This window comes from Aulonocara sp. 'chitande type north' Nkhata Bay, linkage group LG20 (assembly GCF_057382095.1).
Source record: "Aulonocara sp. 'chitande type north' Nkhata Bay isolate Kocher_YH1m ecotype deep benthic linkage group LG20, A_spYH_male_GT1.1, whole genome shotgun sequence".
In the NCBI taxonomy this organism is placed as follows: domain Eukaryota; kingdom Metazoa; phylum Chordata; class Actinopteri; order Cichliformes; family Cichlidae; genus Aulonocara; species Aulonocara sp. 'chitande type north' Nkhata Bay.
The window spans coordinates 6552774-6566538 of NC_141363.1; the positions used below are offsets into that span (position 1 = coordinate 6552774).

General features: G+C 39.5%; 1 protein-coding gene across 7 annotated transcripts in view; it reads left to right on the forward strand.

Moving 5' to 3' along the window:
- kazna (kazrin, periplakin interacting protein a) overlaps positions 1 to 13765 on the forward strand; it is a 196269-nt gene that overhangs the window by 86268 nt on the left and 96236 nt on the right. The window contains exon 1 of one of the 7 annotated variants that reach the window (XM_086278824.1): positions 3936 to 4095. The exons of the other annotated variants lie outside the window; for them this stretch is intronic. Within the exon in view, the coding sequence (XP_086134950.1) occupies positions 4002 to 4095 (94 nt within the window). The 5' untranslated portion in view covers positions 3936 to 4001. Of the gene's footprint in view, positions 1 to 3935; positions 4096 to 13765 lie in introns of those variants that run through there. 7 annotated transcript variants of the gene reach the window in all.

The following is a 13765-nucleotide window of genomic DNA, read 5'->3' on the forward strand; positions in this document are numbered from 1 at the left end:
TGAATGATCATCAACTGTGATTAATGTGTGGGTTTACTCAGACTGATGAGTGGATCTTAGCTTAAGAAAGGGCAGCTGTAGGCGCTGTAACTTTTGCTGCAGTCTGTTGCCATAAGCTGAGTGCCGTCTTCTAAGATTCACATTGTATTCTGTGATATTTAAAACCGGCAGGATCCTTCAGTGGCACATCATTTTGCTCTGAGGCTCGCTGTGCTTGTAATTTCCACATGCAAAACAAGACTCTCAGGATACAACATGAAATTCACGGTTTATTTTTAACACAGTTGTGCTGTTTTTTGGGGTTTTTTTTCCCAAAGAGACTTTCAGAATGGCCTTTTTTTCTGATGAACCAAAACAATAATGTTCCCCTTGACTCATACATGCAGCCCACACAGCAGCCCACAAATCTCAGTTCACTGCGCAGGATGATGCTCGTTCTCTTCTCCCTTTCATGCAGACAGTTGATGAATGCTTCTGTGTTTGACAGCCTCTGCCCAGTCTTCTTTTCACCATTTCCAGAGGCACCACGCTTATGTGTTATTTCCATTGTAATACTCGGGAGCTGAAGCTGTGATGTCAAAATGTAGCACAAACCAAGAAAATTGTGGTATACAGTGTATTGTACAATTTGAAGGAGATCGACTGTGAATGCTCTGCAGGGAAAAGCTATTAAATGCAGCAGTGGTCCAGAGTAAGCTGGAGAGACATGTTGAGGCAAAACACCAGTGTGTGGTGTGCTGGTGGGGGGAGATCACACCGAAGGAGGCACTGTCACATTAAAAAAAAAAAGAGTAGTTGACCCACTGGTTTATCCAAAGTTTCTGTGCAGGTATGGCATTTTCATTGTGCGCATTTCATGGAAATGAATAAGTCTATGTATGTTAAAAATAATCCGAATCAGATCTTGTGTGGTTTCAGAGGGAGCTGTGTGAAACCTGAAGTGTGAGGCAGCCCTGTTTCATATCTGCCTTCTAAAAGTTATAAAAATGAAGAAATCTGGTGGTGTGGAGTAAGATAGAAGTGAACTTACAGACCTTTATTGTCTGCTCCTCATCGCTGCTTGAGGCTAGAAGCTCGAGGCTACAAAAGCGGCACCCTGCATAACTGAATGTCTCCATCTCTTACCGCCAGCTGTCTAGTTGAATTGAGGGTCATGCAAGTGTCAGGTTTTGATCCAGAAGAAAAATGCATAGAAAAATAAAGACGGTTCTGCTGCTTTGGTTTGAATTTTTTTTCTGTCTTTCTTTCTTTTTTTTTGCTCAACACCAACTTAAGGGCCTTAGCCTTTAAGGAGCCAGTGCTCATACATAAACTGAACTTGTTCATAGCAGCTCGCAGGTATCTGTGAATTAGGAAACATATTAATGACATATTCGGTTTGCAGCCAGCCTCAAGTGGCAGTTTGAAGAACTGCAGTTTCTGGCATTTCTTCGCTGGTTTCATTTCTTTATTTCATTTTTTTGTACCTGAAGACTGATTCTAGATCATAACATATGTTGCATAATAGAAAAGGATATGGGAGAAATTAATTCCACTATGTTGTATTCATATATATCCAATATTAGTTTTGGAAAGAGCTCTCTAAGAGAAGTTTTTGTAGAAATGCCTTTCTGCATTGCTAATATATGCAGCTATTTTTGAGCTCAACAGATTTTGAAAGATAAATACATGAACTGTATATATATATATATATATATATATATATATATATATATATATATATATATATATGTAGGGAGAGATAGGACCATGTTTCTCTATGGAGTTTGTTGACCTATTTATTACATAAAGAATAACAGTTTGATTTTCAGAAACTTTAAACTATGAACATCCTAAAAGCTCTCACATTCTTTTTTTAAGAAAGTGTTACAAAGCACTCTGCATGCTCTTTTCCTTTGAGTTATTCCCTCTATACATGTTCTTCCTGTAGCAGTTTTTCTGTGTAGTATGTGTAAACTAATCAGATCATGTTGAACTAAAGCAACATGCGTACATCACAGCAGCACATTCCTCACCATCGACCGAGTAGGCCTTTGCGATTCAGAGGCAGCCCAGTCACCCCTCTTTCTCAATAACATGATGGATCGCAGGACAGCCCTTGTCTAGAAAAACAAAGCCAGCATTTAAGCTCCTAGCTGCCCACTGTTCTTTTCGGTTGTCCGTGGCATAAATCTCAGTCAGGGCACACACACGGTTTCCTCTAAGAGGGGTGAGAGGGGTTATTTGTTTCACTTTGCAGGGAGTCTGCGGGGGGTGAGCAGAGGAGATTTCACCTTGTCTTTATGGAAGACTTTAGAGCCTGATGGAAGAGTTAGAAAAGCAGAAAGACCCCAAACAGATACGGATGTGCCGTGCAATGGCTTATTCAAATGCTGACAGAATGAAAGACTTAAAGGGCTACTAGGGGGTTGTAATTATTTGCTGTCCTTACATCAAAGGACAGATCACTTTATTTGCAATACATCATATTTCTGTGCAAAATACACTAAAATGCTTCACATCACTGACATCGCATCGCGTTTTTCCCCAGGAGCAGGCGTGCACTCTCTCTCTCTCACACACATATTAGCAGATAAAAAGGTAGCTAGGGATTGGTTCAACTGCAACAACAGCTGCTCGTGTCTGACCACTGCCGTGTTAGCCAGCAGCCATCCGTTCAGTCTGCACCGGAAGAGGCAGTTTATTGGCAGTCTCTGAAAGCATGTGATTAGTTTGTACCAGACACACAAAACATTACTCTTACATTACATAACACGGGGCTCTGTGGGGGTTATGTTGTAGTTATAATGTACTGCATCGGGGGTGTCAGCAGGTTTGTGGCACAGACATATTAAATGGCCTGATTATACATTTGTTTCATTTGTGGGAGTTGAAAGGGTTTTTGCTTGTTTCTGCTCAGCCTGTAAAATGTGCTGTACTGTGGAATACATAGAGTATAACCTCTTTCTTCATGACAAAATAAACTCCATGAAACTCAGGAATACAGTGTGTATTAAAATGCAGTCATTAGGGTACTGTCTTCACACTTAATCCCCATCATCCCCCGAGAGACAAAGGGAAACTGTGAGCTCTGTCCCTACAGATACCGCAAATGTCCAGACTTAGCAGGACTAACACACTCCAACTTCACTAAGCTGTAGTATATATATATATATATATATCGCAAAAAGGTAATTAATGGTGACACAAATGCAAAGTCAAGGGAAACTTGCAGAGGCAAACAGATATAGATTTGTGGGCACAAACTAAGTATGTTCACAGATGCCAGAAGTGGATGGAGGTTTTTCAGTTCAATATTTTCACTTGAATCAGATTAAATAACGTTCTTGTTACTACACACTGTGTGCCATTATCCTACTAAAAGTATCCGATTGCATTGCTAACATTTAGGGTAAAAATGTAACTTTCAGAAAGCTCTAAGTGGGATTTTAAAAAAGCAGCCCCCTTTTTAATTTGACCATTTCTATTCTTCTTTCTTAAACCAAAAAAAATCAGGTGACAAATTTTACTTTATCTTTGTTTTATGGCGTCAGCTTTACGAGGAGGAAGAGGCTGGGAAATAAAATACAATGCTAACACCGCAGTTTATTGAAATCCATTTAAACAGGCCACAACACCCACACAACACGCACACACACACACACAGACAAAATCATGTTGTCTTATTTTCATAGGAATTTTATGGACCTCAGATATGCTTTAAATGAACTCCACTTAAGTGTTTGGCCCATGAGTGCAATTTCTTAACTTAGTGACATTCTGTGTGTCTGCATGTGTGTGTGGTTCCCTTGGTCAGGGCGTGTCTTTAGATGGTCATCAGGGGGGCAATGAGAGGATGCCTGGAATATGCACACAGACACACTCAGGCGCACTCACACACAGATTAAGCGGGTAAGCTGTGCCGCTCATCTGGGATAAATGCGGTCAGAGAGGGAACAGCTGAGCAAACAGCTCCGGCAAGAGGCAGAGAGCAGAGTGAAGAGGGAGAGGGGGAAGCAGGGATGACGGACTATTCATCCCAGCGTAGTGTTGGTGACCGGCTGCCGCGTTGGATATGCATCAGCCCTCAACCTGGAAGAATGGGAACCGGTGGAGGTAATGGCTGATAAAAAAAAATATACTATACTCTGTGGCTAACAGGAGTGAGATTGGGAATCGCAGGGACAAACTGACTGGTTGGATTTTTTTTTTCACTTTTTATTTCTAATATGAAAGAAGGTAAAATGTCAGGTCTGTTCTGATTTTTTTTTTTTAAGTCAGTTTACTTTAATCTCTTTATTAAAAAAAAGAAAAAAGTAGAAAAGTGATAGCATCATGTCACTGCTGTTAGTATTAGAAAAGAGTGACGATTAGAAAAGATTTCTTCTTTTTTTTGTCACATAAAAAAGCCCTGACATTTCTAATCTAAATTTTGGGAACACGCTCTCCTTTAAGGTGACATGACACGCGCAGCACCAGATGTGGCACAGTGGTTAAGTGAGAGGAGGGATGTTTTTAATGACACACGAACAAGGATATTATGCCGAGACACGTACCCTTTGTTGCACAGTACGTTACGAGGGCAGATGGCTTGATGTCGATCAGTTATAAACCGATGAAACTGCCGTCTCTGGGTTGAAAAACAGTAACCTGCCACCTTAATCCTTTTCTCCATTGCATACAAATGAAAATGACAGTAACTGTTAAAACAGTCTTAACCAAATTCTGCTACTTTTTGATGCCAGGTTTGTTCTTGAATTTCAGGTTTGGAGTGAATGCACCACAGTGCTTTTAAAGGAAGCCCTGATAGGTAGGGATGACTGGCTATGAGTTGCACTTTATTCAGCTCTACTGTAGTGCAAAACACATTAACCTGTCTGTCATGTATCTGTGTAGAAAAGTCAAAAGTAGGTGGGGCTTAGTGCAGTTTAAGTTGCAAACTGAATTGAGACACTTAAAATCATGATTCATCTCGCAGTTTTTTAAGGTTGTCATCTACTGAACGCATTTCGTTGCCCAACTTAATATCCTCGCGCTTCAGTGTCAAGCTGCAGACTTTTGGAATTACCAGGCGAAAAATGAACTGTGATCCCGCAGCCTCACTTTGGCACACTGACATTTCTGGGATGGACTTGTTGTCGCTGAACATGCTGTGCAAAACTGTACGGACAGGAGAAAAAAAACAAAACACAAAAAAAACTGTCAAAAGAATACCTGCTCAGCAATGATGCTCGAAACAAATATCGACTAGATCGTCTTGAAACATCACAATCACGCTTCTTTGTTTAGATTTTGACATACAAAGGGCTTTTGTTTCGTCTGGTTCTCAGCAATTGTTCCCTTTTTTTTGTCCGAAAAGATTTGATGTCTAAAAACAGTAGTTTGGGTTTGAGAAAAGGTGCTTGTTAGATCCTCCTCCTGCTGCATCAAGACACAGCACAGCTGCACAGTCTATTAGGCAAGGCACTTGGGATCTGCTTTTGAACAAGCTGATGGATGTTTCCTTGCATGCTGGTGGTTTTATACTCTGATGCTGGGACAGAATACCACGTAGCTGGTTTGGGTGGTCTGTTGGGTCGGTAAAATATTTGTCCAGTGAGCTCGATGGTTTTGCATTCTGCTTGTGTTTACTGGATCCCAAACTAAAATCTATGTCTTTATTATTTGGATATGATTAACAGAAAAACCATCATTGTAACCTAGTACTGTACATATATAACACAGTATCTCCAACCTTTCTCAGAAACGTGTCTCACTCATTGAAATGACTAAATGCTGTCTTCCTTTAGTAATCTCACTGGATTATATAGCATATAATTACTGCAACATATAGTTTAACAGAAGTTTGCATACGTGTATGTTCTTTTATTTTGTCTCTATCATTTTGACCAAACAACAGAACTTCCTCTTCCTGTGGCAGCAGCAGTCCTGGTACCTCCTGCTGTCACCTTGCCAGGAGAGCAGCTGATGCCGGTTATCAAATTCCCACTGGTTCTCCGTCCATCTCTTTGCCATTCATGTCTGGTGTACCAACCTCCTGCTGATGTCTCAGGGGTTCTCCCTTTTTAAATTGAGGTTAAATCAAATCAGCTCCCATGTCTACATGATTAGGCCTTACCAAATTGTTAATTATCCACAACAGGAGAGAGCTGATGAAAGCAAGGGGCAGTAAGAAGGTGGCAGGGGGATTTTGGGCACTTTGATAGTATCCTGTGGTAGAGTGCTCTGTGGTTATGTGAATTCTCTTTTGTCAGCTTCTCAAAGGTTCAGTTTTACAATCAGCATGATTTAAATTTGTTCTAAAGCTGTTCAGTCCAAAAAAAGAAGAAAAATTAAGCTTTTTTACAGCACTGCCAAGCTTCAAACCAACAAGGTAAAAGTTTTTCTTTCCCTTTTGCCCTATAATGTGAGTCGTTTGAAATTTAGCTCCAGTGCCTGAGCCTTCCTTCTGTTGCTCTGCCAGAAAACGGCTTCGTCGGGCTAGCTCAGCTGAGGCTTCAAAGATTACATTTCCCAATACTTGCTATTCTGGGAGTAAAATGGCCTTTGCGGTGTAACAGGCTTCTGATGGGAAATGCTCCTGAAGCCTTGGGTCAGTGTGACTTTTGGGACAGCAGATATTTGGACAGAGTGCGCATCTTTCCTACTGTTCAGTGTTTGACACTCAAGAAACCACACATGCACAGCAAATTCCAAGTTTCACACTATCTGACTTGTTTTGCTGTTTTTTTTTTTATCTACATGATGGAGATTGACAGCTGAACTGCTCATGCCCTAAACTTTGGTCGCATTCTTGGTAGTGTGTTTAATCAGCCCACACTCAGCCTTTTGCATATAATCTCAAGAACCTTTGTTAATCCCCCAGATGTCTGCAAGCTTTTTTGCAGTAAGCTTTTGGAAAGCCACACTTTGCATGTGTGTTTGTGTGTATGCAGTTTGCCGCATGCATTACCGCGCCTCTCGAGCTCTGGTGCATTTGCTGGCTTGAGTTTTGACCTCACTCAGCAGCAGTAACGAGCATGAGACCCGGTGTGATGGGCGTCGCACAATCTCCATGCATTATTTAACTAATGGTCAGGTGGCAGATGCTTTAGTGCTCGTGCTGAGACCAATATCCCAGTGAGCAAAGACTACCCTCTTCAATCACCTCATTTCTTCCTGAGTAAGATCAGTGATGTTCACAATGATTTTTTTGGGTATCCTCCCAGCAGTTAATGCAGCCTCCCAGAGGCTTATGTTTAAAAGCTTGAAGTCACCTACAATTTAATGGCTAATACACTGCACTCAGAGTACAGAAATAGCCATCGCATTTACATGATCAAAGCACCAAATTGGTCTACCCACACCAGGACAACAAAGCAAATCAGTACTTTTCCTGGTTTCATTTTGTTTCCATATGTTGGGTTAAATCATACATTTAATTTTATCTATATAAACATTAGATGATACAGGGAGTCTTAGTTTTAACGTCTTACAATTGCTGACATTTTAAATAAAATCATTAGTAAATAATAGCTAATCGTACTCTTGCTTGACTTCGCACTGTTTTTGCCTTGCGGTACACCTCTGAGTGCTTAGCTGTGATTATGCCGGGCCTAATTTATCTGAAGCAACATGGGTTAGACGATTTGAGACAGATCAAAGTAATTAAGGAAATGAGATATCAATCTATTCTCTTTCTCTTAAGTAAAATCTTTTCTTCCGAATGTTCATACACTGAGCTGCGCGGCAGCAGCGTGCAGTGTCTGTTCATCTTTAGGCCAGCTGAGGCCCGAGCTTGGAGTCTATTGACACTAATTGCAGTCATTAGCTTGGCTTTTGGGGAGCAGCTCAGATGTTGTTTGGACATAAACGTTCATGGTGACACATTCTGTTGTGTTGTGTGGTATCATCCAAAGCTAACTGGAGCACCATAGAATGTTGGCTGGTGTAATTGGGAGATGTTAATTAGTCTATTGGAGGCTTGTACCCTCCTGTGTATTGCCTTTGTGCACTGCCCTTTCTGTGTACAAAGCCAACCTAATGCTTATGTCAGTGTAAATGTCTGATTGTGTGTGTGTGTACTTGTTTCACTGTATTTGTGGGGGTCCAGGATCCAAGAGCACACTCGTGGGGTCCAACTCCACAAGTTTAAACACTGGATTTTTTGGGTCAGGGTTTGGTTTACGTTTGGGTTTTGATCGTAAGGCTAAGATCAACCATGGAGCTCTATAAAAATTGTTTTACAAAAACATATATGTGTGTTTGTTTTTGTGTAAGGAAGAGCAAACTCATAGGACAGGGGAGTGTGTGTGTGTGTGTGTGTGTGTGTATGCGTATCTGTTTGCATCTACGCACACGACACTCTGGGGGTCTAATGAGACAGTCATTTGTTTAAGGTAATCACCAACTACTTTATGCCACCCGCTTCCCTTGGCATAGGGACAAGCCCTTTTTATAAAAAGGTTGTTTGAATCACATTAGGACAGCAGCACCCCCACCTCCCTGTCCCCTTACTCTCCCCATTCACATGCATCAATACCCGACTACTAATGCGCCAGCCAAGCATTAGTGATGCCATTCACTTGGGATGTACCAATGGTGCTGTCAGTCCTCGTTCTTTTTTGGCTCCCCGTGGTAGCTTCCACTAAAATATGTTCAGTGCTGAAAAGCGGCTGCTTTTTCATAACACTTAGCAAAAAGCCAAGTTCTTGGATTTTATGCACAAGCTGTCAAAAGATGCTTCACATGAATCGCTGCCACATGCAGGATACGAGGTGGCAAGATGGTAATGAAGCCAAATATTCCTGAATAGGCCTTTTTTTTTTACAGCTTGTCTCCAAAGTGGAGTGTAAACAGTTTGTTTAATTTGATAGTGTTTTCCACGACATTGATTCATTTTGGACTTGGTGGTTGTTTTGATTGTGTGGAGTTTTTCTGTAAGTGTTAGCTGGAGAAGTAGTGCCATAAGACCAAATTTAATTTTAGATATAAAACAAACTGAAATGTTGCATGAAAAAGGACGTTTCCTAGATTTATAGCTTTACATTTAGTCTAAGATTTATTTTACGTTGCCTCTGAAGCACCATCAGTATCATCTGTTTGTCATATTCACTGTATTTATCAGGCGTTACAGCTGATAGACGATCAGCTGTAGGCATTTTATCTCTCTTAGTCTGGAATGATTATTCGAAGGACAAAACAAAATGCGTGAACTTGGCCTGAAGTGAAGTTGGGGCTTTTTTATGCCCCACTACCAAAAACAAACATCTTATATCAAAGGTGCACATTCATATTTCTGGCTTCAAGTTTCCCTTTTAGAAAACAGGTGGTTTTTTTTGTAAACATTAGCTAGAAATTGCACTTGAGGGAAGTGCTTTGCAAATTTAATCAATGGTTATTAATATTGTGTATGTATATCTACTGTCCCGCACAAGGGGACTTGTGTTGTCCTGATAGTCTTTGATTTTGATAGAATACATTTGAAAATATTTCAAAAAGCAGTTTATGATACACCAGGGAACACATACACAACATTGCAGAAATAACAAGCTTTATTATCAAAAAGTTAAACATATCAAGGCTATAGTATGATCTGTGACAAGATGTAGACAGCACGGTGAGTGTTTGAGAATATGCTGGGCTTTGTGAGCACTGCTCTGTGTGCATCTGTGTGAGAGAGAGATTTCTCTATTGAATACTATGGAAACTACACTACACAAACTCTGTAAATCTCTGCTCTATGCTTTCCTTAGTTTCCTTCGTTTGATCGCAATCTATTTCTCAAACAGTCAATTTTGGCATGGTAATTGGCAATTTTGGCAACTTTTGAACTACAAGGTTTCTTCCTATAGCTTTTTGGAAAAGAAGTTTAACAAAGCAAGAACTTCTTATATTTGGGAGGTGTGAGTGGATACCCAAAAGTCACTAGAATCAAATGTCTGGCAGACACCAACCACTACTTATTATTTGGCTAATACCAACCTTGTGGTGAAACATTGTGGTTGTAGCCTGCTTTGGGAGTGCACTCAGCTATAGGGAAGACTAGACCAGTCAGGGAAGGTAGAATCAATGCAACCAATAACAGGAGGCCCTTTAAAAACACACGCTTCAGAGTGCATGTAATCTGAGACAGGCAAATGTTCACCTTTTAGCATGACAAAGAGGCAAAACATACAGTCCAGATGATGTCAGAGTGGACTCAGGAGAAGTCCCAGAAGGTCCTTGAAAGGCTCAGTCAAAGTCCTAAGTCAGACATGAAGATATCAGTTAACAAATGCAAATGTGAATAGCAGAAAGTGGCTAAACCCAGAACTGTAAAGCTGTTAAAGAAGTACTCGAAAAATCGGAGGCTGTAATTGGTGCCAAAGGGCTTTCTATAGAGTGCTGTTTTAAATGGTCCAATTACTTGGAAATAAAAAAAATCAGTTATTTATTTTTAGGGAACTTTTACTGAACTTTTATCTTTCTCTTTGTCTCATGAATTGTGGACAAATAAAAATCTACTGCACAATAAACTGTGGAAAAACTGAAGTGGTTCTGAATTTGTTTTGAACCTTCAAATATTCTTTTTTTGTTTAAACATCGACTTCATTTACAAAATGCCATAAAATTGGTGTAAAATGCCCACCACAGTTTTAAAAGAATCTTAAAAGATCTTTTTATCGCAGCAGTCTAAAGATTTAAATATTTGATTTCCAAAGACAAGAAAAGTGACAAAGGGATTCTTGTTGACACTTATTTCACCGTGACAAACTGATTGTTCAAGTAATCATTTCTGCACTACAGTAATACAGCTTTAAAATTGGGATTGTCTCAAAATATTGATGCTCAGGGTAAATATATGCAAAACAAATTCAGAGATTAACTTGATGGCTAATTGTAGAAACTCCAATAGTGTGCATATCAATGTAGATTACACTGTTGTATAGAGCTGAGACATGACTAGACAGCGAAGAGCAAATGGATCTGCACCAATATTAAATGCACTAACTGAGCATGCTGTAAGACACATAATAAACACACTATTATGTAGTGGTGCACATTATCAGACAAGCTTTTCCCCCTGGTTTTCTGAAGCATGAAAACCAACTAAATGCTTTTTCATGTGGTATAGTGTGAGAAAAGAACCATAAAAGAGGTATGAAAAAGACCTGATAATGACGAGACCTCCCAACTCAAGACCAGTCCTACTCAAAAAAAAAAAATGCATCTGAAGTCAGAGGGGAAGCTTGACTTCTGCAGGTGCAGGCATAAACATCCACATTCCACATTCTTGAAGATCCGCCAACAGGTAGAAGTTGTTTTCCAAATTTTGACATTGGTTTAACTTAGTAGATATTTGAGAGACTAAAAGTTCAATGAGTTTATGTCTCTTGTGAAAGTGGTAAGAAGGAAGAAGGTGATGCAATCCCAAAAGTAAACCGGAGGTGCTGAAGGAGTACATCTTGAGCAGGAAAAGATGATTAGAATTAAATAGATGATCACAGAGAAAGATGGAAAACAGAAAAAGTCATGGAAGTCTATTAAAAAATTTCAGATATTTACGGTTACTTCACTTTTTCTTGCCTATATCTACATAGAAGAAGGATCAGAGCAAAGATTATATAAAAATGTTCAATGCTTTTTCTAAATAAATTTAAAATACTGCTTTTTGCTGTATGATGAGCATCAGTTTGATCTTATTTTTCTCACTGTATATGAAAATGTGATGGAAAGTAAATGATCTGTTAGACGCTGAGTCAACTAGACTCATGAATTTATCTCATTACAAGGAAGTAATAAGGTAAAAGTTCTGAAAGAGTGCAGGTCAGCAAAACAGTTTCACTTTGTAATGAATCACAGATTAAAATTCAAACTTGGAAGGGCATGCTCCCTTTAATTAACACAGAACATTACAAATTTTGACCATTTAAGCTTCTGAGGCTTTGCTGCTGGAAATTATTAAATAGAAAACAAGTTGCAATTTAAAGAGTGAAAAAGAAAGGGACATTATGTGACCAGAGGAGCATGTGGACCTTTCCTTTCTAATTGGAATGATTATTAATGCGGGAGGCCAAAAGACCAGCTGAGTCTTCCAATTGCCCTTGTGTTGTTTCCTCTGGGACCCCGACTGTCCCGTAGAGCTGAGGGCCAAATCAATGACTCTGATTTGGCCTGCAGCTGGGTCTTGTCTGCAAACATTATCTCCCCCACCACAGGGGATTCTGGCTGCCTTATTGAAATAGATGACTGCTCAAATTAACAGCTGTAAGGTGCACGAGAGAGGAAAGCCATGCATCTAAATGTGACATGACCACTAATAGCATTTGCTGTCATTCACCATTTGATGATGATCCATGATGTAAAGTTTTGCAGTTTGACCTGTTTTGATTAGCGCTGCCTTATCTCTTCATCCATTTATCACCATATACTTGACATTTATACATATATGTGTATGATTTTATATATGTATAAAATTGCACGAGTTGTTACTAAGCTTGTTTTGCTCAGACAAACACATCATGAGAAGACATAAAAAATTCTTACTTTGCATAGGACAGATGCATTATAGAGTAAAAAAAATGAACTGATGGCTCACAATAGCAGGTTTATCACGATAACATGTTTTTGACAATATACTGTCCCAGGGGCAAAAAAAGATTAATTAATGTTTTAGTACAAATGTGTGTCATTTTAAAAACATTTTTTGCTACTGATGTAATGATATTATAATAGCATAATAACGCATGTACCCACTCTCAAAGAGCAATGAACTCTTGAGCCTTAAGATTATTCAGACATTGAAATTGGATTGTGGAAAAAAAAATTCAAATGTCCTAATCCTTTATCGTGTGTGTGTGTGTGTGTGTGTGTGTGTGTGTGTGTGTGTGTGTGGGAGCTCTCTGAGCCCCACCCATGTTAAAACTCTAATAATAGAGTAAGCAAGAGAACAGCAGCAGTGCGATCAGAAATCCCAGCATATCTGAAAGAAGGGTCTGTTCACATCCATGTGTGGAAGGATAAGAAGAAAGTTAATAATGTAATTTTTTTTTTATACAAAGTATTACCAATTTTTTATTTCACAGAGTAAACACGTTCAGCTTTTTATAGTGTCATTAATGGGTATAGTACTGTATAAATACAGATGCATAGCTTCAGACACCGTGCTGGATACTGACACCCTGTTGTTGCTCCTCTGTAGGCGTAACACTCATTAATATTTGTTGCAGGATGAGCCAAGCAGCTAAACTTGTAACAGGTCCAGTTTGCTAAGCTGTACATGCACTGAGCTCTCCAGACTGCTAAAGTTGTCACATGTAATTCCAACTGTTTAGACTCTTCAGGCGAACTGGGCCTATGAATCTCTTGTGGCTCGGCTTGCTCTTGATGGTATTGATCAGTAATGTGCTGCTAAAGGAGCAGAAGTGAATGAAATGAATGAATAAAATTATTTAACATTATCTTGGCCTATAAAGCTTACTCGGGCTAATGTTGGAAAAACCCTCAACCTTGCCAAATCAAATCTTTATTCATATATATCGCGGTTTCAAAACTCATAATTAAAGGTACAGAGGAGGTTATCAAATGTTGCTATAATGGGTAAAGAGTTAAGCAAGCAAACTGAAGCAAACAGAGGTCATCTAAGTAACTGTTATTGCATTTTTCATATTAATCTTAACAAGCAAACCTGCATACTGCAAATGATTAAAAGCATCTACAGGGTGGGCCACTTATATGGATACACCGTAATAACATGGGAATGGTTGGTGATATTAAAGTCCTGTTTGTGGCACATTAGTATATGTGAGGGGGCAAACTCCTCAAG